The sequence below is a fragment of the Delphinus delphis genome, chromosome 16 (assembly GCF_949987515.2).
Source record: "Delphinus delphis chromosome 16, mDelDel1.2, whole genome shotgun sequence".
Lineage (NCBI taxonomy): Eukaryota > Metazoa > Chordata > Mammalia > Artiodactyla > Delphinidae > Delphinus > Delphinus delphis.
Genome location: NC_082698.1, coordinates 76,741,489 through 76,768,231, shown reverse-complemented (window position 1 = coordinate 76,768,231; position 26,743 = coordinate 76,741,489). Strand labels below are relative to the sequence as shown.

General features: G+C 38.2%; 1 protein-coding gene across 1 annotated transcript in view; it reads left to right on the top strand.

Annotated features, from left to right (window-relative positions):
- RYR2 (ryanodine receptor 2) overlaps positions 1-26,743 on the top strand; it is a 714,060-nt gene that overhangs the window by 362,355 nt on the left and 324,962 nt on the right. The window contains exons 15-17 of the mRNA XM_060035003.1: positions 1,595-1,778; positions 4,133-4,268; positions 14,243-14,338. Coding sequence (XP_059890986.1) covers positions 1,595-1,778; positions 4,133-4,268; positions 14,243-14,338 — 416 coding nt within the window. The remainder of the gene's footprint in view (positions 1-1,594; positions 1,779-4,132; positions 4,269-14,242; positions 14,339-26,743) is intronic.

Below are 26,743 nucleotides of genomic sequence, written 5' to 3'. Positions count from 1 at the left end.
TATCATTAACAGTTTTAAGAGTCTTGGATAGCATTTTTCTGACAAGAGGCTTCTCCTGGAAAGCAATTGAATGGTTACATTTCTGATAGCAGATATATTCAACCTAATAACCTAAAAACTGACATTTGCTATTATTTCTCTTTAGGTTTGAAAATGTAGATATTATATTTGAATTACTTTTGAATTTTATTTACTTTTGCGTGATGGGATTTGAATTTGACTTTGTTATATTTATCATTCAACTAGAATTAATGGGTTAAAATGTTTAGAACAGCACTGTTACATTGCATATGAGTATTCATTTTAGAAAGGGAGAAATAATTTTCTTCTGACAAGTCCTTTCTGTTGCTTTTTGGGCATAGAAGGCCTTGTAGAGATGGCAAGACAAGGTAATCGATGAATTTCATTGATGTACTTGATTTGGAATTACAGGTAGAAACTTTAAGATAGTCATGCAGTTTTACTATGTGAACTGTTTATAAAGCTGAAGTATAATATTCCAAAATTATTAGTAATATTTATGTAAATGATATATTTTAAATAATAGCATCATAAAGTTCAAAGATAAGCTAATTTTTCATTTATAAGGTTTTATTGTTTTTTAAAATAAAAATTGTAATGCAGTCAGATAACTAGAAAGAAATATTTCCTTGGAATAAAACATTGCCATATAATTTTGCCAACGCAGAGGGCAGAAAAGGAAGTATAATATTTATGCATCAAATTTTGTCATGACTAATAGGAATGTTACTATATCAACTATAGTATAGGCATTTTCCCATTCTTTTATGGTATCTGTTGGGTAGTTTTTTACTGAGCTTTTTATTTTGGAATAATTTTGATTTACAAACATTATGCTTTAAAGTGTTTCTTTCCAGATACATACAAAGCTATGAGTTTTAAAATTCAGAGTCTCAGAAGACCAACAGATTAACACATTTACATGCCAGTCATATGCTTTTCTTTAAAGGTTAGAAAATGCAACTCGATGCTGTTTCTTAATCTACTTCTTAAATACATCTCTTTCAGACAATGGAAAAACATGTTAATATATTGTTTTCTGATTAATAAGTGAATTTTCTAAATTATTATCATTGGGATATATCTTTAAATTGGCAGGAATTAGGCAGGATGGCAGTGAGTGTCAGTGATAGCATAGCAGTTAACGGTGTTTATGCCAAAAACAAAACAAAACAGAACAAGTAAATGTCAGAATTATGAGCCTAGGAAATTGCATCTCAAATGGTGAAGTATATACTGTTTTATAGTAAAATGAAAATCAGTTGGTTTCTAAGTATTTAGACCATTGGTTTTGTAGGCATTGGTTCTCCAGATCCTTTAGATTTTCTTCTAGATGACTTTCTCTTGATACTGATGTTTTAAATGTAGCATTATATATACTTGACGGAATAGAGCATTTCTCATTTGAATATATTCATTATTTTTGTTTGAGGAAAATTAGGGCCTTTCTTATATGTTCCTTTTACAGGCATATAGGGAGAGAGAGTAAAGCTTTCAATCATCTATAGACTAAAAAAGAATAAAACAAAATTGTGAATCACTGATGTGGAGAAACATTTGTTATTTATTTTAGGGGCCTTGATGCTCTCAGCAAAAAAGTGAAGGCTTCCACTGTAGACTTACCTATAGAGTCTGTAAGTCTAAGTCTGCAGGACCTGATTGGCTACTTCCACCCACCAGATGAGCACTTAGAGCATGAAGATAAGCAGAACAGATTACGAGCTCTAAAAAATCGGCAGAATCTCTTCCAGGAAGAGGTGAGTTTCTATCAATGATCGTTTCTTTTCTGTCGTTGTCTTGGGGAAACAACTTCTTGGTGGGGAAGATTCTCTATCTATTTGACATCTGCATTTTGAGATATACATGAGCAGGTGTACTACTGTACAAGGGAACGAGGGAACCAGGCCTTGGGGGAATCCTGCAACGGTTTTTATTTCTCTCTCAGTAAGTATTAATTTTAAAAGATGACACTCTTTGCTTCTCTGGCAAAAGACGTTTTATTTTACTCTCTGCTCAGCTTCCACTCTGATCATTGTTGCACAGTAGTTTGCTTCATGCTCGTTATATAAAAACAGACTCTCAAAAGCATCTAAATGGATACAGGCTTTGGAAAGTACAGGGGTTTTCGAAGTGTTCAGCAGGTTCCTTGGGGCTCCTTGGAAATGCTTCAGGATCCACTGGAGCTTTGGGTTGGGGATGGAAGTTGCCTGGGAGAGGGCCACCTGGGAGGCAGGCTGCAGACTCCCTGCTTGGACAGAGCACCCCCATTTTTTCTCTTTGCATATGCTAAGATTCTGTGTATGATTTTATTTTCCGGAAGTTCCCCTGCTAAAAAGAGCTCAAGTGCATATTTTATAGGCAGAATAACAGAAGGACCAAGTGACACATCTAATGGTCCTGATGCTAGTGTCCAAACTAGTACCATGTATTCAAGAATTTCCGTGGGAGGATGTCAGAGTTGAGCTGGCACATCAGGCCAGATCAGCAAGTCTTCCCATTCTTCTCAGTGCCCCCTGTATGTGGATTAATGCATTTTTCTGAGTGAAAGTATCTTTGTAAAAAGTATTTAAGAAAAAAGGTTAGTGGACATGGTTGAGTTCCCATAATTCCTAAATCTATGTTCTTCTAGTTTTAAAACTGTTTCCTAATTTTCCATCAAAAGCTGTTGAAACGTACATTAATTTTTGAGGATTTTTTTTTCACTGTGTAGAAAAGAAATGACCTATCTAGAGCTCACAATGGCATGAAAGCACAGGAAATGTCAACATAAACCTATAATAGCAACATGGAATCGTTTATTGGGATCATTTCTTTTTGTACATGCCAAACTGTTAGGTATACTGCACTTATTTAATATCTAGAAAAATAAAATGAAATATTGGGCTGTGAAATTTTGAAATATTGACTTGGATTAGTGTTTTTCTCAATTTCTCATATAAGACAGTCTGAATGGGAACATAGAAATGTTCTTAGGGTCATAATGGCTCTTACATTCTTTGTGTGAAGTAAGTTAATTTAATTTGTCAACTCTTTATAGCTCTTCCTTTCATGGGCTTTGCCTCATTTTGACAACCTTGATCTAGAAAGCATAATTTGAAAAGTAAAAGCATAATTAAAAGCATAATTTGAAAAGTACACAGCTTCTTACAAAGTTCTGTAATGAATTTTTGATTTGCTTTAAAGATACGTTTTCATGAGCTTTTCTTTATTAATTTAGTATATCTTCAGTTTACTGTTAAAAAGGAATGATTGATGATGATGATGATGGTGTCCTCCCTAAAAGTAAGGATCTGCTCTTACGCTTTTGCAGGGTAGGGGAAAAAATCATTTTCCTCTACTCAGGTTCATTGGTTGGGGCCCTGCAGTTTAGACCGACCAAAGGCAGATGTACAAGAGAACAACAAATAGATTATTCATGTGTGCACCGTGTGTGTACATGGGAGTACTCAGTGATGGGTAACTCCAAGAAGTGGTTAGAACTCAGGTTTACATAGCATCTTAACACAAAGAATAATAAATTTGTAGGGAAGTGATAAGACGAAAGGAATTCTGAGCTTGGAGGGGCAACACATTGTGGGAAGGAAATATATGGGAGAAACTAGTGGACAGTAAGGGCTAGTTTGATGTGTAGATTAAACATCGTCTCAAGCATCCTCCTGCCCTTCCTGGTGGAACAGAGAAGGGTAGGGAATTTTTCGTGTCCGCTTTTTCTCAACTGCCTTTAGCCCAAAATAATCCTTATGCCAAAGTGGCATATTTTGGGGTGGCACACTCTGAACCCTTTCACTTACGGTAGAATACTGTTATGATGGATTCGTCATTCTACTATTAAGCCTGGCAAATGTAAGTATGAAGTACATATTTTTATGTTGTTCTGCTTCTATTTGAGTATAGCACTCAGGATTTAAAAACCACTCGAGTCATTCAAGAACATTTTATTTCACATGCAAGTGTGTTTCTTCCTGTCCTTTGAGTAAATGAGCTCAATGTTCTTTATGATTAACAGACTTACTTTGCGCCAGGCTTTTTTTAAAAAAAAAAACAACTTAGCATTTTTTTTTCCCTGTGAGCAGAATCGCAGTTTCTGATGGGGACTTTTCTACCCTTCCAGGGAATGATCAACCTTGTGCTCGAGTGTATAGACAGGCTGCACGTGTACAGCAGCGCTGCACACTTTGCGGATGTCGCTGGGAGAGAAGCAGGGGAATCTTGGAAATCGATTCTGAATTCTCTGTATGAGTTGCTGGGTAAGAAGTATGATTGGGCTTTCAAGAAACCTGACTTATGTCTATTTAACATGATCGTGTAACAGTTACAGCAGCTTTATAACATGCTTCTTAATTGAGGCTTTCAAGTTTTACTTTAGTTGCACTAAAGTCAATGATGTTTAGTATTTAAACCCATCTCTGAGCGTGACAGGTGGCCAGAGCAGTAGTTTTGCCTTTGGTTAAAGGGGGCGAGTCATCTAGGGTGGAGATCTGTATCTGCAACTTCTAGGTAACTTGGCATATGCTCAGCAAAAATTGCAGTGGTATGATGCATTCCTGTTCACGCTTTGCAGACATTCATAAGGTTGTTGGATGGCTTCAGTGTGATGATGTACGTCAGAGGCTTAACATTAGCATATTATTGTTCTTATCATATATGCCCACTTCTTTTGGATACTTACGTTGTCATCTTCTCCCTCGTTAATATAGTCATGCTTTCTTCTTCCACTTCTGTTTTTGTTCTTGTTGTTTCTGCCTTTTAAATATGTCTTAGAAAAGGAACTTTAGTTGGAACTGTTGGATATAGAAAGGAAAGTTCTGGATTAGCTGATAGAAGGCCGTAGCATCATGATTATTGCAGATACACCCTCCTCTTGGTTTCCTCATCAGGAAGTGGAGGAACAAAGTTTCTTTCGTAGTTGCCTCCGGGCTGAAATGCTACATTCTGTTACTTCACCCATTCTTTGAACCCAGCATCACACACCTCATACATTGGTAGCCTCCATCTCTGGTGCATAGACGGTGCTCAGCAGATGTTTGAGATGTAAACACCTGAGACCGTGTTGCTAGCTGGCTATTGTGAGGTTTCTGGTTAATCTCTGTGCTTCCACTTCTTTTCTCCACCAGTCTTTATTTTAGACTCTGGGAAGCCCTCACACACTTCCTCATGCACTTTCATTGACTCTCTGATGCTTGGTGTATAACTTGTTCTCGTCTTCGGAGTACTCAGGCCCCACGGCTGGTCTGTCCCTTCTTTTTCACCTGTGACTTCAGCCAATTTATCTCTAGTCATTCGGCATTATGTCCTGCCTGTCCTTACCTCCAATCCAGTACTATCCCTCCAGACTGTCTAGAATTATTTTATATCAGAGACTTGATATACAGAAAATACGTATTTCTATTGAAAATATATATTCTATATTAAGTATGTATGTATACAGCATATATTTCTTAAGTATATGCATTTATTTCCTTAATTCTTTACATCCCATTTGATTAAGGAAGGATTTAAGGGAGCTATTACTTAAAATTGACATAATTAGGACCCCCTAGAACTCACATCATAATAACCATATATGTCACTAAGAGAGCACACAGCGATTTCAGGCAATGAATGCTTTGTGGCTTTCAAACTAATTTTTTCATGCAACGAAAGACATAAATTCTGAATGTACTTTCCACATGTATACACACACACACACACACACACACACACACACACGCTTAACCTTAACTTCTATAGTTTCACACTGCTATTCCTCAGAGGGTTTTTGTTAATCCCCTACCCCCGTGTATGTGTGTGTGCGTGCGAGTATGTATGTGTGTGTTTATATATGTATTATATATATATATATGAGGCAAAACACTTGAGATATATATATACATACATATATATATATCTCTTCAGAAAAGCTTCCTTTTCTCTTTTATCTGTTTTCTCAAATATCTTTCCTCTTAATCGCTTGTATAGTCTCCTGAAGGGGCATCCTTGGTAACAGAGACTGCTTGGAGTCCAATGGACCTGGGTTTTGATAGAAACTTTATCCATTCATCAAAGATTAATTGAGTGTCTGCTAGGGGATATGCCGTAATCTGGGCAATGAGGTGCAGTTGTTAGCAGGATGTAGTCCCTGCTCTCATGAAGCTTATGGTTGAGTAAGAAAGACAGGTGGTGTAAATAGCAAAGCTAGCCACAGTGCTGTACAGTTATTGCCTCAACCATCTCAGTACATGGTACTGTTAAATCATGTTAGTAAGTGATTAGTAAAAGACTGATAAATTTGACTACATGAAAATTAAAACTTTTAGGATAAATAATATCATTACAAAATAAAAAACAGATGGGAATTTTGTAAAATATTCAATCTATATGAAAGACAAAGGCCTAGTTTGTGTAATGTACAGAGTTTTCATAAATGTATAAGAAAAGGGAATATCGCCTCATAGAAAAACAGACAACAGATGGCAATGGGTAGTTCACAGAACAATTAATAAAATAATAAAAGATTCTCAACATGGCAAATAAAGAAATGGAACTTAAACTAATAAGTAGAGATCATATTTCACTTATTAGATTGGCACAGACAAAAAAATGGTAATACCCATCATTGGTGAAAATGTTGCGAAGCATCTTCTTGGTGGGAGTATAAACTGATGAAATTCAAGAAAACCAAACAAACCTTGGTCAACAATACACGTAAAACTTTAAATGTATATATCCTTTTACTCTCAGAATTTCTACTTTAAGAAGTGTATTCTAGGGATATATTTGTGCAACTGTGGAAAGGATGTCCACTGAAAAATTGTTTATAAGTAGCATAAAATTGAAAACAATTTTTCTATCAACAGGGGATTGGTTACATAAGTAATAGTATACCTATAGAGTGTAAAACTGTGTTTTTGAAAATTGAGATAAGTATACCATTGGAAAACTGTATGAAACAGGCTCGGTTTCTGGTCTTTTTAGTATGACAATCTAGGATATGGGGTTAAGGGGAAAAAAAAAGCAAGATGCTTACTGTATGCATAGATAGATTCCAGCTGCATAAAATTAAAAGTAGGTAGAGACATATACATTCTTGTATATATATTGGGCATTTCTGAAAGGATGCACAGAAAGCTGTTAGGTGGCTGCTTCTTGGGGGAGAGAGCTTTTATTTTTCTGTGTGTTCTAATGAACATTTACTCTTAACCTATTTACATGTATTACTTTTAGAATTAAAAAAATTGGTAACAGAAATGTGTAATGCTAGATAATTGATAATGAAAGGAAAAGTTAATATATTCATTCCAGTTGAGTTAAAAAATAGAAAGTGTCAGCACATATAAAGAGAATCTTTTTCAATATATACATGGTAGTTTTAATAATGGTTGTTTCAGGTGAATAGAATTATGAGAGATTTTGTGGCTGAAATGTTCCTTTGACCACGCTTGATAATCTGTTTTTATTGTAGTGAGCACTGATTTCATGCTCAGGAAAAAAGTAGTGAATAAAATCTTATGTTGACTGAAGAACCATCTGACACCAGTAGTTTGTATTGAAGTGGGTGTAATCATAAGATAGGTAGACATGTGTACGTAAGTGTATATTTCACCTTGGCTGGAGAAGTCTCAGATCGGCAGTACTTGGAGTTCAATGTGATATTTATATCTCATTGCCCCTCTTTACTCCGCTATCAGAAAGTTTGCTCCAAGTATCATTAACTTCAAATTTATTAAGCCTCCTCCCGATTCTTGCAAAAAGGTAGACAGTAGGTTCTTTCATGAGGTTATGTGTGAAATAAACCTTCTTCTTTTACTTCAGCAGGTTTCTTTAGCATGGAGAGAAAAGGGAGAAGGTGGGAATGATAATCTGTAACAATTTAAAAATTTGACGTGGATATAGTTAATATGTGTTTAAGTGGAGAAGGACAAAGGCAGACTTATGAGCCTGCCATCTGGAAGACCTAAGGATCTCATAGACACCGATGTTCATAGTTTGAAACGCATCGCTGAGGCATGCTTTCATACATCTTTTCTGACATCCACACAATTAATCTACAGGAGGCTTGCGAGCCAGGATGATTTTCTAAAGATGTCCCGAGAAATGCTCTTTGGCAAATTCTCCCTACGATTACTCATGTTATGAAACTTCGAAGTATGAAACAAACAGGATAGACCGCTACTCTTTTAGGATGGGAGAAGTTACCAGTTTCTGAGTCCTTAATAGAATTGGCACGAGACAGATTAACAGGAGAAAAAGAAATAGATTTTAATTCATGCCCATGGAGGTCATAGAAATGAGACCTAAGAAGTGGCCAGAGCAGGCAGCTTCTATACCTTTTAGACAAAGAAACAATAAATTTGTGAGGAATTGACAGGACAAAGAAACTTGGGTTTTGAGTGCCCAACTGATGAAGAATCTAAGCAGAGTTTGGGCTTTGGGTTGTCAATTATAGAAGTAACAGGGTTTGTTTACAAAGGTTTCTTGACCCAGACTCCCTGTTTCTGGTGGTAAACTTGTCCTTATACCTCCAGATGCAGGAAATGTAAATGAATCTTTCATGTGAGAGATTTATTTCCTGCTTTCAGGGAGACAGAAAGGAGGGTCAGAGTGTCCCTCTTGCTTTGGCCATTTCTTAAGTAGCTTTAATTCAAAATACTCAATATGCTATAGAGGCACATTTTGGGGCAGCCTACTCTGGGAACCCACAGACTACACTCTTAAATTCTTCAACAACATTCTGAGGGTTTTGTTTTTGTTTTTGTTTTTTATGGTTTTCAAGATTTAGAAGTGTTCACTTGTCCATCTGAATATTATAAATACCTTTCTGGATTATAGTTCTGTTGCCTCCTCATTTGTCTGTGCTGTTTAAGGCCTATTCACTTAGTATCTCTAGGCTTTGAAAGTAAACTCCAACAAGAAACATAGTTTTATTTCCTGTGTGTCTCCAGCACCTAGAACAGTGCCTGATACAAAGCAGGTAATCAGTATTTGTTGAATAAATTTTAAAAGTGAGCGTTATCTTGGAAGTCCTTCTATCTCAGTCCATCTGTAATTTTCTGATTCTGGTAGTATTTTGAGAAATTTTGAGTCAGAGTTTAAAAGACAAAAGCATGAAGACATGGGGATGTTATACTAGTAAGAAATACAGAATAGACTATCTTTAACAGTAATGATTTTTCAATTAAGTGCCTATATTACTTGCATTTCGTATTCTGGTAGATAAAAGTTTAAGGATTTAATGAGTTACTCAACACCAAAAGAAGTTTGGTTCACTGAACTAGCACTTCCATCATATATGCGCTTAGTTCAGAATTTGTTTATAGTATTTAAATTGGGACTTGCCTGGTGGTGCAGTGGTTAAGAATCCGCCTGCCAACGCAGGAGACACGGGTTCGAGTCCTGGTCCGGGAAGATCCCACATGCTGTAGAGCAACTAAGCCTGTGCGCGACAACCACGGAGCCTGTGCTCTAGAGCCTGCGAGCCACAACTACTGAGCCCACGCACCACAACTACTGAAGCTCACGTGCCTAGAACCTGTGCTCCACAACAAGAGAAGCCACCGCAATGAGAAGCCCGCGCACCACATCGAAGAGTAGCCCCTGCTCACCACAACTAAAGAAAGCCCTGCATGCAGCAGTGAAGACCCAATGCGGCCATAAATAAATAAGTTTATTTAAAAAAATATATAAATAAATTTTGCACTTAAGACCGATGTTATTCCGTAAGAGACTGGATACTATTTATTCCTTAAGAAATAACATACCTTCTAAGTTTCAGGCAATGTGCAAAAGTGTAATAAGACAGAGTGTCAGTTCTAAAGGAGCTTAGAATATGCTAGAAAAAGACCTGCAAACCATTGTGTTATATTCACACTTTATTCAAGCTTATATTTGCAGGGCCAACCATAGTGCCTGATGCATTAACGCTAATATTTCTTAAATAAATGAGGAAAAATAGTATGGCGGGTGAAAGGTCTTAACTTTCTTCCAGGCCAATTAGGCAGCAATAACAGAGTATTTTAAGGTATAGCATGCATGAAACGACATTTGTCTTGAGTTTGTTTCTGTACATTGAGGTACAATGTAAAGTTGCCATTGTTCTTTGGCCATGAGAGTGGCGCTCCGAGCCATCTGATAGCTACTACCACTGTCAGTATGAATGGCATTGTTTTCCTTTCTCTTTTTAAAAAGAAAGTAACTTTATTGTGTCCTTTAACTTAAAAATGAATATACATCTTCATGATAAAAAAACTTAGATAATTGACCAAAAAAAGAAGGTAGAAACGACTTTTAAATGTAACCACCCGTTTTGGTGTATAACCTTTAAAAAATATTTCTTTGACTCTAAATAGAACATTAAGTACACATAAAACATTTCACACACCCACGTACATACATAAACAATAGCAAATTCCTGCTAGTGGACATTAGCTGTGGCCTGATCCCCTGAAGGTTTAGTTGACTTTGGTCCACGTTCCAGTTTCATGGACTGGGGCGGACTTAAGATTTCCCTTTGATGTCTGTACACTTAGGGGCATTATTTGGTTACACTGTCTCCCACTTGCATGCTTTTTCCTTATTATCTGATGTTTCTCTGAGGTTACATAATATCTTGCTGCAGACCGTCACCTCCTCACTGGTTCGTACAAACTTCCATTCTTATCCAGCCTTTGTGAGTTATTTGTTTGCTTGTTAATTTATTTTACAGAATTTATTGTGGCTTCAGAGGGTCCCTGTGCAGAATCGTATCACAGAGGGTGACCCTTTTTCCTCCCAGCTCCATTCATTCCTTCCCCCCACCCCCCATTTTAGAATAAGAAAATTTCCCCTTTTGACCCGGGGAGAGCTCTCCCACCCTTGTCAATGTTCCTCAAGGTCTGTTTCTATCCAGCAACTTATCATGATCTATTTCTCAAAAAGCTCTCATTCTCTAAGAAATATTCTAAAAAACTCAATTTCTCCATTCTGTGCACGTGCATATCGAGTATATCCATTTACTTCACCAAAATGGGATCGCAGTCTCAGTATTCTTTTATAGCATTTGTTTCCACTGACTTCTGTACTGTGGACATCTTTCCTCGGCAGTGACTGTAAACCTTCATCAGGCTTTAGTGGATGTACTCCACCCTACTGAAGGGATGTGTCATCATTTATTTAGCCCACACTCAAGCTGTTTCCAGTGCTTTGCTATTATAAATAGTGTTAGAATGAGCTTTCTTGTATTTCTCTGTATATTTTTCCATTACTTTAGAAACTCAGCTGATTTTTTCATGGGTAACTTGCTGAATTATAATAAGTCACACACTCTGTTTATTTGGGAAACATACTCTGCACGTGCACACACATGCACACATATTCATAATGCTCAGGAGGCATTCTGTTTGACTGAGTTCAATTTTCTTTTGATTAGAAGTACATACAGAGTCTATTGAGATCATCTGTTTCATGTGACTTATGAACAGATTTCCTAATACATTTCTGTCTCACTGGAGTATTGAAGCCCCACTTGAGTTAATGCTAATGCACTGCTGAATATGGTTTGTAAATACCATCCTTGTTTAAGACTTTGGGATCTGCTTTCATAGGTAAGAAAGAGTTCCCTCTAGTTTTCCTTTTGTTAAAAATTTTTTATTGGAGTCTAGTTGATTTAAAATGTTGTGTTAGTTTCTGCTGTACAGCAAAGTGAATCAGTTATACATATACATATATCCCCTCTTTTTAAGATTCTTTTCCCATTCCCTCTAGTTTTCTTATATGCATACTGTCTTTGGTAGGCACTGATACCAAAGTTATACTGTCTTCGTAAAAAAGTAGGGAGGTTTTCTTTCTTTACTTTGGAACAGTTTATTATAGAAATGACTTAATTCTTGAATGTAAAAAAAAAAGGTTTTGGTCTTTGACATACTTCTCAATATTACTCGTGGTTTGTTACTCTGTTTAGATTTTCTTCTTTGGTCAATTCTGGTGAAAAAAGATATATTTGGAGGCCATCCTCTTTCCTAAATGTTCAAAAATTCCAGTACAGAGATATATAAAGTGGCTGTGTTTATAATTCCTTTTTCTTCTTAACTTTGTTCTTTTTCTCTTTTCTTCTTGATTAATGTCGTTGGTATTTAGCTTATATTTAAAAAAAGAATCCTTGACCATATTGATCAATCATATTTCAATTTATTACATAGATCACTTCTACTATTTCTAACATATTAATTTCTGCTTTTATTGCTCTCTGTTTTTCCTATTCTACTAATATTTTTGATATTCTTTTTGTATATTTTGAAAGGAGTGTTTAGTTAACATTTTTCACCGTTACTTAGCGATTAAAGTGTTTATTTTTCCTTAAGTACAGTTTTGACCATCGACCATTGATTGTATAAGGTAGCATTGCTATTTTTGATGTTTACTAGATATTCTAAAATTGTGGTATTGATTTCCTCATTGACTAAAAAATTATTTAGGAGAGAATTTAAATTCTTATGTAGGTTTTATTTTTGTTTCTGCTTTTCTTACTAATTTCATATTTCGTTACATTGTTGTCAGAGAACATAGTCTGTACACCATTTCTGTTTGTAGTAAGTTTAATGAAGTTTTCTTTGTGGCTTACTGTATGATTTTCTTAAACGTGCCATGGTTTATTAAAAGGGTTTATTTGTGTGTTATTAGTTTCTTCAAGAATTACCTTATCTCTAACATTTGACCTCTAGAAAATAGTTAATATCTTTTATTTTAAAAACCAGAAGTCAAAATTAAAGGAGTGGGTTAAATTTTAAACAAATGAAACTCTACAAAGGTTCAAAAACTTCACCGTATACTTCCCCCAGTTGCTGCTGTTCTACAGATGTCCCTACAGGTTAAAATTAGAAGTCCCACTGAGCATATAGGACTCCTCATTCCTTTACTACACCTCATCCTTGACACACTTGTCCCTCTGTGTGTGTGTGTGTGTGTGTGTGTGTGTGTGTGTAGCTGGTTCTTCTTGGTCCGAGAGCTGTCAGAGAGCCTAAGTAATTGAATACATCACGTTGTAATATTTGTACAAATGTTATGGGGGCTCCATTCACAAAAGAGCTTTTCTTATGCAGTTGCAAGAACTGAAGCCTTCCTGTCTTTTCTGTCGTTATTTCTTTTCTTACTTTCAGGCCAGGTAACAACTTTTTGGGGGAGGAAAGAGGAAATGTGAAGGAAGTCTTTAAGTTTAATTGAACTCTGTTGCTACAGGGTCTCCTTTGTTTTGCTCTTAACAAGGAGATGAACAGGTGGTATTCTCAAACTTCAGTTCTTCAGACTGTTTCCTAGCACTACCAGATTTTAAATAGTGATTTTTCTTATAGCAACATCTTTTTCACATTAAACATATTTTTTATATAAAAATCTCATCAGCCCTTTATAAAGTTATACAGTTTCTGAACAATCTTATGGGTATAAGAGTAGAATTTACATAAAATATTTACCACATTTGCTTTGAAAGAAGTGAATGATTTAGAAACAATAAAAGTTTTAAATTGAGTATATCAGTTGGGTTGAAAGAGATCCTAAGGGTCACATAGGAATTTCACGTAAGATGGGTTATTTGGTCAAAGAAGTGTAGAAAAACACTAGGTTAAGCCAAGTTAGAATAGATGACTTTATTGCAGGGGTTAGTTCTTAGAGTCTTTAATGTGCATTGTGAATCTCTAAATGGAAAGAAGAGATACAGGGGGAAAAATGGTTTTCAAACTCACTAGCCCTCTGCCCTCCCACCCTCTTTTTCCTGTAACGTTTAATGATATCTCTTTGCATGTCTGTTATAGTTACCAGTTCTATCTCCTAGTATTTTGTGCCACATTTTCTGGTAAACTGATGTTATCTTAACTTCTTCATTATATAGGTGAGAAAATTGAGCTCTAGGGAAATTAAATAATTTAGTCTTACAGCTAATTAAAAGAAAGGAGTATTAGAATCCAAGTGAGGAAACTCCCAGGACACTGGTTTTTCCATTACCCTTCATTATGACTTTCCAATATGAAATGTTACTTTCTCAAAATATAGTCCTTCTAATAAGCAGTGTTTTTTTCAGTCTCCATGAATAAATATCAATTCTTTTTTTAATGTCTCAATTTTTGTGTATGTATATATGTGTGTATTTGTATGCGTTTTAGGTATAAAATAAAGGTATTTTGTTTTCGAGCCAACATTTTATGGCTACTATTAGCTTACTTTGGTTTTGAACTAGAAAATCACGTAACTGTGAAATCTGCTTTCTGTTTTGCAGCGGCTCTAATTAGAGGAAATCGTAAAAACTGTGCTCAATTTTCTGGCTCCCTCGACTGGTTAATCAGCCGATTGGAAAGACTGGAAGCTTCTTCTGGTATGTTTTCCACTATCTCCTTTTTATGATATATTTTTCCTGGTTTTTTTTTTTTTTCTATTTTATGTCCCTTAAGACAATAAAAACTGAGATTCAGTGCAATGTAAACGTTTTCCTTTTACTAGGTTAGAAAGTTTTCTGATTGCTAAAATCATTGGTATTTTCATTAGTTATTTCTGAAAAGCAGTCTAACCGTATCTTCATTTACATTCAAAAAAGAATGAAGTTCGGAAAGCCACTGAAGAGCCAGAATTCCCACTACTTTTCAAATCAATCATTCCTGATGTACTAATACATTAGTACATTACAGTACCATACAGGTAAAAGGATTGGTTTGGGTGAATTGTTTTTGTTCTTTAAGTGAATTGAATTTGAAAAAAAAGGATTGGTTTGGAATTCACATTTTTAACTTGTCTTCAAATGATTATGTGGACAGGTTTGGAAAACAAATTAGTTTTCCAAATCATGGAGCACAATAGTTTATTTTAAAGGGATTTAATAAATACCAATAAACAGTCTGCATCATTGTAGAATAGCTAAAGGCAATAAATCTGATACGTCTGTCTCTTACAATATGTTACTTTTATGTTGTTGTGGAGATGCACCTGTGCTTACCAGGCCTGCCTGAACTCCGGCACCGCAGATTGCCTCAGGGACCCCCCAAACTGAATCTATTGCTCCTCCATCTGTTTGCCTAGTGTCCCGTTAGCTGCCCTTCTATAGCACTACTGCCCATTTCTGTTATTTATTTTTCCTCTCCATCTCCTACATTAGTAGTGAACTCCTTGAAGGTAGGGCCTCGGTTTTATTGATCTTTGTATTCTCTGGACCTGCCATACCATCTGGCAGTTAGTAGGGGCTTAATAGTATTTGTTGATGGAATGAATGACAGTTTGAATTCACTTAATTATATACCTGTCAAGACAGAAATAATGCCATGACTTTTCATGAAGACCCATTCAGGGACAGGTTTGTTGGAATTAAATGGATAGAGAGGTAGAAGAACAGATAGCTATGGTCAAAGGAGGTTACTTTTAAGTCACAGAGTGAAATTTCAAAGTTTAAGATTCAGGAACTTAAATCTAGGTTAAGAGAAATTTGAGTAACAATGAGTTCTGAGGCATTCCTGGATTGTTGGGTGGCAAAAATAGAAAAGGAGATGGTTGAGGTAAAAAAGGTGCAAGAATTATGAGACAAGGGTTTTCAGGGTATCACAGCACGAATGAGGTGACTGTGAATCAATATGGAATATATTCAGTAAGGAAAAACTGAATGGCTACTAGGAGGAAGTGATCAAATAGTAGTAAGATGATGGCGGGGATTGCAAAATGGATAAATTCTTGGTTCAAAGCATCTAGAATTGTTGGAAAGCTCCAGTAGATACAAAAAGTATGCTGGTCTCTTTCCCTGGCCCAGGGAGTATCTGGAAAGAGAAAGGAACAGAGCAACCTTCAGGATGCAATATGAATTCTGGACAAATCAGCTGCTTCACTTTTTAAAAAATGCACAGCAAAAAAAGCTCAAAGGAAAAGAGGAGAGAGAGAGAAGGAAAGAACAGAGCAGAGCATCCTTTAAGCTTGTTACAGGACCAAACTTGGGTTCGTTCACTGGGGTGCAGTAAAGCCAGTCTACCGACACTGGGCTGTGGTGAAGGAAAGTGCGGCGTTTATTGCAGGACACCAAGCCAGGAGAACGGGCAGCTCACTCTCAAAAGACCCAAGCTTCCCAGTGGCTTTCAGGGAAGGCATTGTGAGGGAGAGGGCTGCAGGGTGTGTGATCAGCTCATGCACGGGTCTCGGATTGGTTGGCATCAAGGTGAAGTTTCAAGCATCATCAGCCTTCTGGTTTCAAACACTGTTGAGTGTATGCACTTGCGGTCAGCAATGTTCATCTGGTTGGGGTCCGCTTCCTATAAAAACAATCTAGGAATGTGTGTTGGGCCTTTATCTGTATCTTTCAGGGAACTGGGAGTTCTGTGATTCTGTGTGGCAGATTTATAGTCTACATTGTTACTAGTTTCTGGGCCCAAGGCTGTTCTTTGTTTCTGCATCTTCACATTTCCTAATCTTGAACTCTTGAGCCAGCCTTTTGAGACTTAAGGGAGGCCTGGGAGACTAAAGCAAAAGGCTTTCACTTCAGAGGACAGGGACACAGAGGCTTGCATATGGTTTCAGGCTCAGCCACACAGAGTCCAATGTTCACAGTCTTCAGTTCAGTCAGTTATACGCACAGTTCCAATGGCTACACATCGCTACTTGCTATGATCGTTTCCCAACCCAGGTGTTGGTCGCAGGCATTTCTACTTAAAATAGAGGACTTGTGCTCTGAGAGAGCAGGGTGAAAGTCAAGAGTAGGAAGGACCCTTAGAGAATGCTTCACCTAACATTCTCACTTTGGAGGAAGAAAATCGAGGCATAGAACCTTGAAACGACTGCTTTGAGATGCTAGAATTAATTTTTACGGCCAAGATGAAAACCAGCTCTCTCACAGTCAGGCTTGAAATATGTTCACTATACCTTGTTGCCTCCTAGTTTTTAAGTATCTAAAATTTTTTTCACTGAACAGGTTTCTCTGCTGTAGTATTCTTGTAGTGACCTGCGTTTTTTCCCTAGAGGAAATAGAATGTTGCTTAGTTTTTAAAAGAGACAGTAACAATAAGGACATGCATATATATGCACACACAGAAGTAATATAAATGTATTTCAATCATGCTGTATTGTTTACTGAGTGCTTCCGTGTGCAGCATCTTCGTTTCTCTCTATCTGGGATTGCTGAATACCCACTCTCCTCTGCTTGTCAATCTCCCAGCTGTACGAGTAGCTTCTGTGTCTGTATATGAGCAGCAGAGCAGAGCTGGGGGTCTACGAGCTTTCAGTTGCCTTCAGAAAAGGGCAATGGACAAAACTCAAAATAAACTGGTGCAAACTTAAGTAGAAATCTGACGAAGACATGAAAAAAGTCAGCAAAAGGATGTGTTAGGGAAAAAGCTTACCTGAGTTTGGGTTCCACCAGCAGTAGAGCTTGAGACAAGGGTCGAAGGGCAGGTTTATCTGGGGCGTGAGTGGACATGAGCCAAGGTAGAGAAGGGGCCAGAGAGGGTGCGTTGATAAGCACGTTACCGCCGTGGGAATCTGGCGCTACTTGGGGGCGGGGTGATTCTGCGGACCCCTGCCTTAGAGCTATCCCACCTGAGCGGCGAGGCGGGTGGAGTGTTAATAACCAGCTTCTCATTGGTTGGTGCTGCCCTCTGGAGGCGTTAGTTCTGGGGCTCCTCCGGCTACCACTGTGGTCACAACAAATCTCGAAGCAAAGAAATGCAGATGCTGGCAGCTGGAAATCAGGCAGCGTTCACTGAATGGAGAGGATGAGAGTCTGACCAGGGCCCCGGCAGCATCTGCTAGCCAGCCAACTGCTCTTTCACTATATGATATAAAGAGGCAGCTGAGTTTTTGGTTCACATTTTGCATTATCTAAAGTTGACCAGTATCGCTGCTGCATAAAGCCTTCTTAGAATATCTGATCAGTTTTTAAGAACAGCCACTATGAATTTCTTGCGGGGCAGGGGAGATAAATCGGACGTTGGCCCAGACTTCATGTGTGACTGTGTCTCTAGGCCAAATTTAACTGAAAAGACAAAAGACTTGTATGAGCAGGTACACTGATTGAGTTGATGTATTTCTGAAGGCTGGGTGTTTCTTTAGGATGTTCTTAACCCTTGAAATACTTTTCGAGCATTTCAAGACATGGCTAAGAACAGTCCGCTGGTCAGGAGGCTGCGTATTTTTTCTAAGTCTTATTTTTTACACAGTCTATTCCCCCAGATAGTTTTGCAGGGATCAAAATGGCCTTCTTAGGGATTCCTGCCAATTCCTCCCACTCTTAGCCAGTGCCATGAATGAAGTCCCTCTGGGGCTAAGCAGGATGAGGGGCTTTGAGTGGTCGTGAGTTGCCAGAGCTTTGCGCTCATGTCCAATCCAGCTTTTGCTACCTGGAAACATGATAGTTTAAAGCTTCCAAAGATGGCACAGCTATTTCTTGCAAAGCATCAGGTCATCATTTTTCAAAGGGAAAAATTTGTAACCAGTGGAATAATTGGTCCTAGAATCTTGTGTGTAGGAAACTCTTCCACCTTACTATCTACTTAGGTGTGAGCAGTTGAGTTAGAAAGAATATGAGTTCACAGGATATTATATGCAATCCACTGTTAGGGATGCAGAAATCACAGCTAACCTTTTTAAGTGATACCAGCAATTCGTACAACACTAATGCTAACGGAGAAAGGGACAGTGTTCTAGGAGATAGCCATGGAGAAGGCAACTTTAGCTCTTGATTGAAAGCTTTTGATTTTGCAGAATGTCAGCTATGTTAAGCCCAGGAGTTTATGTACCTGAACCTTATAAGAAGCACTCAATCAGAATCGTGATGATACTGGAGACCTTTTAAAGAAAATCTTTTATGATAGCTGTTGGGATCAATGTGTGTTTGACTCTGTAACCCCACACCATAACCATCCATTTGCATCCAGAGATTCACCTAGAGCACATTACAGTGATGGGTGTTTTTAATAATGATCTTGGGTCGTCAGGATATATAAATTATGTTTAATGCTGCTGGGTCACTTAAGACAGGGAAGCAGAGAATACATTTTTCAAAGATATCCCCTCTAAATGTTTGAAATCATGTATTAGAAATTAAAGGTTACTAATTTAATAGTTAGCTAAGGGGCTTCCCTGGTGGCACAGTGGTTAAGAATCCACCTGCCAATATAGGGATCATGGGTCCAGCGCTGGTCCAGGGAGATCCCACATGCCGCAGAGCAACTAAGCCCGTGCACCACAACTACTGAGCCTGCTCTCTAGAGCCCGCGAGCCACAACTACTGAGCCCGCGTGCCACAACTACTGAAGCCCACGCGCCTAGAGCCCGTGCTCCGCAACAAGAGAAGCCACTGCGATGAGGAGCCCGCACACAGCAACAGAGAGTAGCCCCCGCTCGCGGCAACTGGAGAAAGCCCGCGCACTGCGATGAAGACCCAGTGCAGCCAAAAAAAAAAAAAAAGAATAAAATAAATTAAAAAAAATAATAGTTAGCTACGACCCTTGTCAAAATTACTCACTTTTGAATGATGCTAGAAAACTTAGTATACAGCCATACTTCTTCCTTTCTCAGTAAAGTTTTAAGTTGTAGTTGGAAAGAAAAAAGAGGGGACAGAGGTCCGGATTTGGAGGGCTTCCTGTATTTTGAAATATCTCACCAGCAATGTGAAAAATGAAGAAAGAATTCCCCCAAGGTAAAGTCCAAATAAATGAGAACATTCTTTTCTGAATGCAAACATGATCCAAGTCACTAGGTTATCCAAAATCTGTGTCCTTTTCAGAATGCTTTTCTAAAAATCCGTGTGTGGGATTGATGGCAAATTACATTTCTAGAAAATGGTTCTTGAAAAAAATCTTCGACTGTCTCATATTTGAGAAAAAAAATTTAGTACTTTGCAACATAGAATTGATTTTATAATCATTTTCCACAGTTACCATTTAACCACGTTACTAATTTCTAGCAGTAGACATTAAAGTGTGAAGGCTACCGGAAGTGACCAGGCTGAGAGCATCCCTGGCTTTTATAGAGAGATGGCTTTGAAGGCCAGGGCTTTAAACCCCAGAAAGAGCATGATATACAGAGGTGGTCTCCCTAGGCTTTAATTAACCAGCCACCTGAATATTTAGATGAGAAACATGTGAAAGGTTGATTGCCCAAGGGCAGGGCTCAGTTGGCACCTGTTTTGGTCACTTCCCTGACCTTGGAGGGCTGTAGTGTTCTCCTGACATTACTCCACACTGGCCCCAGCGACCTGGGCTGCTGCTGCCGGTTTTGCAGCCAAGGGCAAGCACTTGTTTTATGGCAGCCTTACGCTTGTCTCGCCTGTCCTGGGTGCCTGGTCTCCATCCATGCTGCAGTTGCCACCTCCCACCAATTGGAGAGAGCCTTTGTCTCCCAGGGGTTTTCTTGGGCGGTTCCTGGAATTCATGTTTCCATCCTGCTTCCTTAGACTCTCCACAGTTGGTTTGGAGATGGGAGTGTTCCCCACTTTTACTTATTGTATTTTTCTCAGCGCACGGCCCTTTAGGGTGGCATTCTACAAAATCCTGGCTAGCAAGAGGAATAAAAGAGGAAGTCTTGTCTCAGAGAAACTATATTATCCGGGGAGGGCTCACTTGAGAAAAACTGCTTATTAAAAACAAATCCACAACCACAGTGATCTCTGCATTTCACCTGGTCAGTTTCTAGTCCTCTTCAGATACTGAACTTGTGTCTCATTGTCATGGACAGAGCTGACGTTTCAGCGCTTTTTCGTGTTTTTCAAAAATTTTATCGGAGTATAATTAATTTACATCAGCTCTTCTGCTTTGCTGCTGATAGATGACTGTTTAATGCCAGTGTCTTGTCTGTTTGAGTTTTGCTCATGCCATTCTGGTTATTAAATATTCTTTAGCGTCATCTTTGGTGAAATAATTACACTGTGTCACTTGCAGTATGGCTCTATTTCATGCTCTTTCCCTTCATGATAGATGCCCCTCTGGTGGGGGGAAGCAAATGATTATGTGCAATTGTATTCTTCTAATACCATGAGGGAGAATAATAACCCTTTCATATAAATAGACCAGCTCAGTTGACAGAGATTCGTAGAATTTCTGAGGTGGAAGTGATTTTGGGGCGTATCTTAACCTGGCTAGCCTTCTTGGGCATCACTGCACTGTGTCCCCTCTTTCTTTGGCTCTCTTGAATCACATTACACAATGCAGTTTAGAAGTGAATGATCTAAAATACTACTCTCCATCATGTGACTAAGTATTTTGAAGGTCTCTGCCAGTACTTTCTGCTATTCTCTGGTCGGAAGCAGTTGCTCACCCTCCTAAAACTGTATCCACTTTTAAATGCATTTTTAAGCTGTTCTTTGCTCCGTGCATATTGATATATCTCAGGACTGCATACCATTCTGCGCTTAACACCCTATCTGAAATTGTGGTTTTTCATTAAATAATGTATCGTGTAACTTTTCTCCTTCCCCTTTTTTCACACTTGCCAAGTATCAGAATTAGTTTATTCTATCCCTTTGTATTTGTTTCTTTTGTGCTTATCGGAGAGAATGCCCCTGACTTGTCCTCATGCTGCAAGAGAACTTTCAAAATTGACATAAAGCTCAGGCAGATGCTATGATCATTTTACATTTCTGCCCAAAATAATTTTCTCAATAAATATTTGCTGCTTTGAGGCAAGCATCTTTTTGAAGAGTTGATTAATCTGTATTTCTCTTGTCCTGGAGAAATCCATCTTGAAGATGCCGAAATGTGTAGATCTTCTAAATATTTATTTAAAAGGCATTAGAGCACTTAATTACATCTGCCAGAATTTCTGTAGATACAAATGTTTCACAGAGAGACACAATTGTTGGATTTGTATACATTTTAATGACTGTATTGTGTGGCCAAGGAAATCTTAATTTAGGGTACTGTGCTGAGAACGTCGTATGTATTATTTCACTGGATTCCCCCAGTAACCCTATAAGGTATGTTCCATTATAATTTCCATTTTATAAATGAAGAATCTGAGGATAAGAAGCTCAGAGGTAATTTTTTTAAGATCAAAGAAAGTAATGGAGTTAGAATTGAACTTGCATGGTCTGTAAACTTGACAAGAGCAGCGCTTGTATCAATTTTTGCTCTGCACTTTACTCATACCCAGGACCTAACACTGAGAATGGCCCATTTTATGTACTCAGTGATAAATGAACAAATAAATGAAAAAAAATAAATAGCAAGGTAAGATTGCCTTAAAGTATTGATGGTGTCTTGTCTGGCTCTCAGCACTTCATAGGCCTTGAGACATGACAATTTATACAAACATATATTTATATAGCATAAAATTTCTAACATTATTTAACTCTGTTGTATCATAAACTGCCTTTAATTGACATTTTCTTTTCTTCTTTTGGCTGTCCTTTAACTTCTCTAGTTTGTCTATCTTTTATAAATCATTGCTCCCTAAACTGAAGGCAGCAACCCATCAGAGGCCTAACTAAGGCAGGATGGTACATTATAATTACATTACTCATTTTATGTGTTTTATTTCAGCTTATTTACCATGGGAAACTTTGGATTCATGTTCATCTTATCTTCCAAGAAAATGCCCTAGGTCCAACTTTTTTGTTTTTCTTGCTAAGGCCTTCCTAATATTCTCCCTTTCTGTATATGAATAACAGTGCAACAGTACCTTTACCTTGCCTGACTTCCAGTTTTATTAATTTTCCTCTCATTTTCCTACTTTTGTCAAGTTCTGTTATATTTTAATCTCATTCCTGTCACTTTTCTCTCCCTCTCAGCTTTATGTTAGCTCAGGATTTAATGAGACCATTTTCTTCTCTAGCCTCAAAACCATTATTATAAATTATAAGTGCCATTATGTGTTTTCCCAATTTGGCTTGTGACCATATCTCTTAAGATCATTATTTTTAAGCCTTTATATATTTTAATATTGATGTCAATTTAAATCATTTTTCTTTCTCTATTTGAGTGAGATACAGAAACCCTATTTAGGGTGACTTCTTTTTATTTCACAAGTTAGCCCTCTGTTACAGAAAGAAAGCAAAATTTGTATTACTTTTTTTTTCCTTTTCTCCCTCTCTATTTGTTTTAAAAAGTGAAAAAAATAAATTTAGCAGTTCATCTCACACTGAAACTGAAATGGTTCCTTGAATTCAAATTTATACCCATAAAACGGTAAAATAACAAGTTATTCCTTTCTCAGCGCTTCAATCTGTAACCTGCAAAATTCACTGTAAATGTTAAAAAAGATGTGTTGTAATTATGCTAAATACTGGTTCATTATTCAACTCCTGCTGTTTGTTCTGGGTGAGGGCCAACTGAGCTCCCAACCAGTTCAAACTAGAATCTTCTGCCATTTCTAGTTCCATGTTCGTGCCCACCCATGAAAGAAGGATGGCTTGGATGGGATATGTGAGTTGTGACTCATTGGCAGTTTAAATTAGTGGAACAAAACAACAGATGTGTGTCTCTACAGAGCCCTCTCAAATGCACAGGCCCAGGTACAAATGCATCCCTTTACACCTGTCATATTCTTTCTTTCATGGCTTCACATTTGGTGTGTACCCCAAAAACCTCCCAGACTCCTCGGACGTTTAGTCAACATGGCGCTAGCTGGACTTGTCTTCTGCTCTCTCCAACCAGTGATTATTTGCATATTTTTCTTTTCTCATAATGGTAATAATATCATGAGAAGGGATTCCTGTCCACCAGGAGTGCTTTATGTCTTATTTTAGCATTTGTAAGGTTGTAAGGCTACTTGGTTAATCTTTCACTGTATTTTTGGCCCAACAGTCCTGCTGTCTCAAGAAAGAAAAATTTTCTGCCGTTGAGTCTACTTGCCTTTCTTGCTCTCTTACCACAGTCCCAGATATACTACCTTAACTAATTTTATTTTAATAACTAACCTTTATTTCATTTCTTCCTGCTGATCAATAAATATTTTCCCTGAATTTTTCTTCTAATCAGTGTTGTCCATTCGACATTTCCCTACCTTTTCCTATTTTTTAATTTTTAGCCTCTGTTTAAAAAGAAGCATATTTATAATGTTTCCCTGTTGATCCTTTTTATTTCACTTTATTTGTCTTTTGTGTTATTTTGTTACAACCATAAAATAATAGCAGGTGATCATATAGCACTGCTCGGATCCGGCCCCTGTTCTAAATGCTTTCCACATATTCTCACAACAGACCCCCAGGGTGGGCACCGTTATTGTGCCCGTGTTAGAGACGAGGACACCGGAGCATAGAGAGGTTAAGTAATGTGCCTAAAATCTGCCAGGACTAAAATCTGGGCACGTTGGCTTTAGACTGTGTTTGTAACCAGTACATAAAACAGCAGAATACTAACGGTATCTCATTATTATATTTCCTCATTAAGCCTTGAAAATATTGAGTAGACCAGTCTCTCTGTTAAAAGCATGACAGTCTTACTGCATCCGGAAACAATCTCCCATAACCTCTATAGATAGCTTTGGTCTGCTTGTTTCACATTTGTGCGTTTTCATGTTTTTTTTTTTCTGTCATTTCCCAGTGTCTTTCCCCCAGTCTTTTTACTTGTTGTGTCACTTTGTTTAAATTTCATTACCCAGGGCGAAAATACAAATTTCCTTATTTCCTTTTGCCTTCAGTGAGCCCTGGGGACACTAATAATAAGGTCTGACCAAAACGTTGCAAAAAATCTTAACTCCTAGAAAGAGAGAAAAGAAAAAAGCAGGCTGTGGTTGGAATAATTTGGAATTCATGGTTTCTCTCATTATAACTGTCACGGATCCTGCAGTGGATACCACCCTTCTGTGTGTTTTGCATGTGCCCTGTCCCCAGTGTTTCCTTAACTAGAGAGCAGTGTGATTCACACCAGTTAGCGCCCAGGTTGAAGCCTCCCTGTTTGCTCACCACTAGCTTAGCCCAGCGGGTTTCCATGCTGAAATCTTCAGCTGAGGCCATGGACTCCTTCTGGAGTTGCTTGCAGTAGAGATGTAAGTGATAATTCCTTTCTCTCAAATCTGAATCACACCCATGTTACCCCTAATGCATTGAGAACTAGGTTCCATCTAAAACTACACCTACCTCGGTGCTCTGGGATTATTTTAATTTTGTTTTATTTTGCAAAACTCTTGTGACCATAGGTGAGAAAATAATGTCCTGGGGGGATTGACGTTGTGCTTTCCAGGTCAATTGGTTCTCCTTGTTGTCCTGTGACGACACTGGGAGCACAAGTACCATGGCTTTGTTCTAGCTTCTCATTGGCCTTCTATGCTGGAGTGGCTCCAAGTCTGATTCTATTCACTCCTCCTCTCAAGTGGACAAGGTTCACCAGGGAGCTTGTGCCTACTTGGTCTGAGGTGAAATCCCCAGACTAGATTCCTCCTGGTAGGTAATGTCAGACCAAATAGAGCACTTCTGCTCTGTGGCTTGTTTCCAGTTTTTCCATACAGACCCTCGACAAATTTTGTCCAACCATGGACAGCCCTGGGCATGACCCGTGAATAGAAAATAGCACAGTCAACTTTGACCCCAGATGGAGAGCTTCCCCAGTTCGGGAAGCCAGGTAACAAACGTGTAAGTCTATCGATAAAAAGCAAACTGGGCCATTGTACTTTGATTACAGAAAACAAGGTGAGGAACATTCTCTACCGTGCCAGCACTTGGGTGCTCCCATTACCTACCATTAAGTTCTTTCCAGCCATTTTGTTATATCCTCAGAGATTTTTCTTGCTCATGAGAATATAAATGATTCAGAAAGTTACAGCCATAAAAGTTTTAAGGCAAATAGCTGAATGTTGCTTGTATTATACGTATAATGCCTTGCCCCTCAGTTCTGCATTAGGCACAGTTAAATCAGTCCCTGCCCTTAAGGGCTCATTGTCTCATAGGAGATTGAAATGAAAGTAAATAATTTTAATAAAATGTGATCAATACTGCAAAGAAGGAATAATTCATCCCCGGACGTTAGTAACGACTCACCAAGTGAGGTGACTTTTTGCCTTTGCAAGATGGTTCAGATTTGCAGTCTCAGAAGAGGAAAGTGTGTTGAAATCTGAGATTAATATGCACGAAGGGGGGCTTCCCTGGTGGCGCGGTGGTTGAGAATCCGCCTGACGATGCAGGGGACACGGGTTCGTGCTCCAGTCCGGGAAGATCCCACATGCCGCGGAGCGGCTGGGCCCGTGAGCCATGGCCGCTGAGCCTGCGCGTCCAGAGCCTGTGCTGCACAATGGGAGAGGCCACGACAGCGAGAGGCCTGCGTACCACAAAAAATATATATATATATGTGTGTGAAGGGTTGAAGGTGAGAAAGATCCTACAAGCTCCACCAGGGCTTTGCAGGCCTTGTTTACTGCTCATCCCTGTTGCTTGAAACAGTGCCTGGTAGGTACTTAATAAATATTTATGATTAATATTTAAGTAAAAGTATGTATTAATCATTCTTTGTAGGAGGAAGTGGTGGGAATTGAGGCAATAAAGGAAGGTTAAACCATCTAGAAGAGGGACTGACATGCTTTTAATGTATTGTTGAATTTGTTTCGGTTATATTTTGTTGAGGATTTTTACATCTGTGTTCATCAGGGATATTGACCTGCCATTTTCTTTTCATGTGGTGTCCTTGTCTGTTTTTGGTATCATAGTAATGCTGTCCTTATAAAATGAATTCAGAAGTGTTCCCTTCTCTTCTGTTTGTTGGAAGAGATTGAGAAGGATTGTATTAATTCTTCTTTAAATGTTAAGTAGAATTCATCAATGAAACCAACTGGTCCTGGACTTGTGTATGTTGGGAGGTGTTTGGTTACTAATTCAATCTTCTTACTA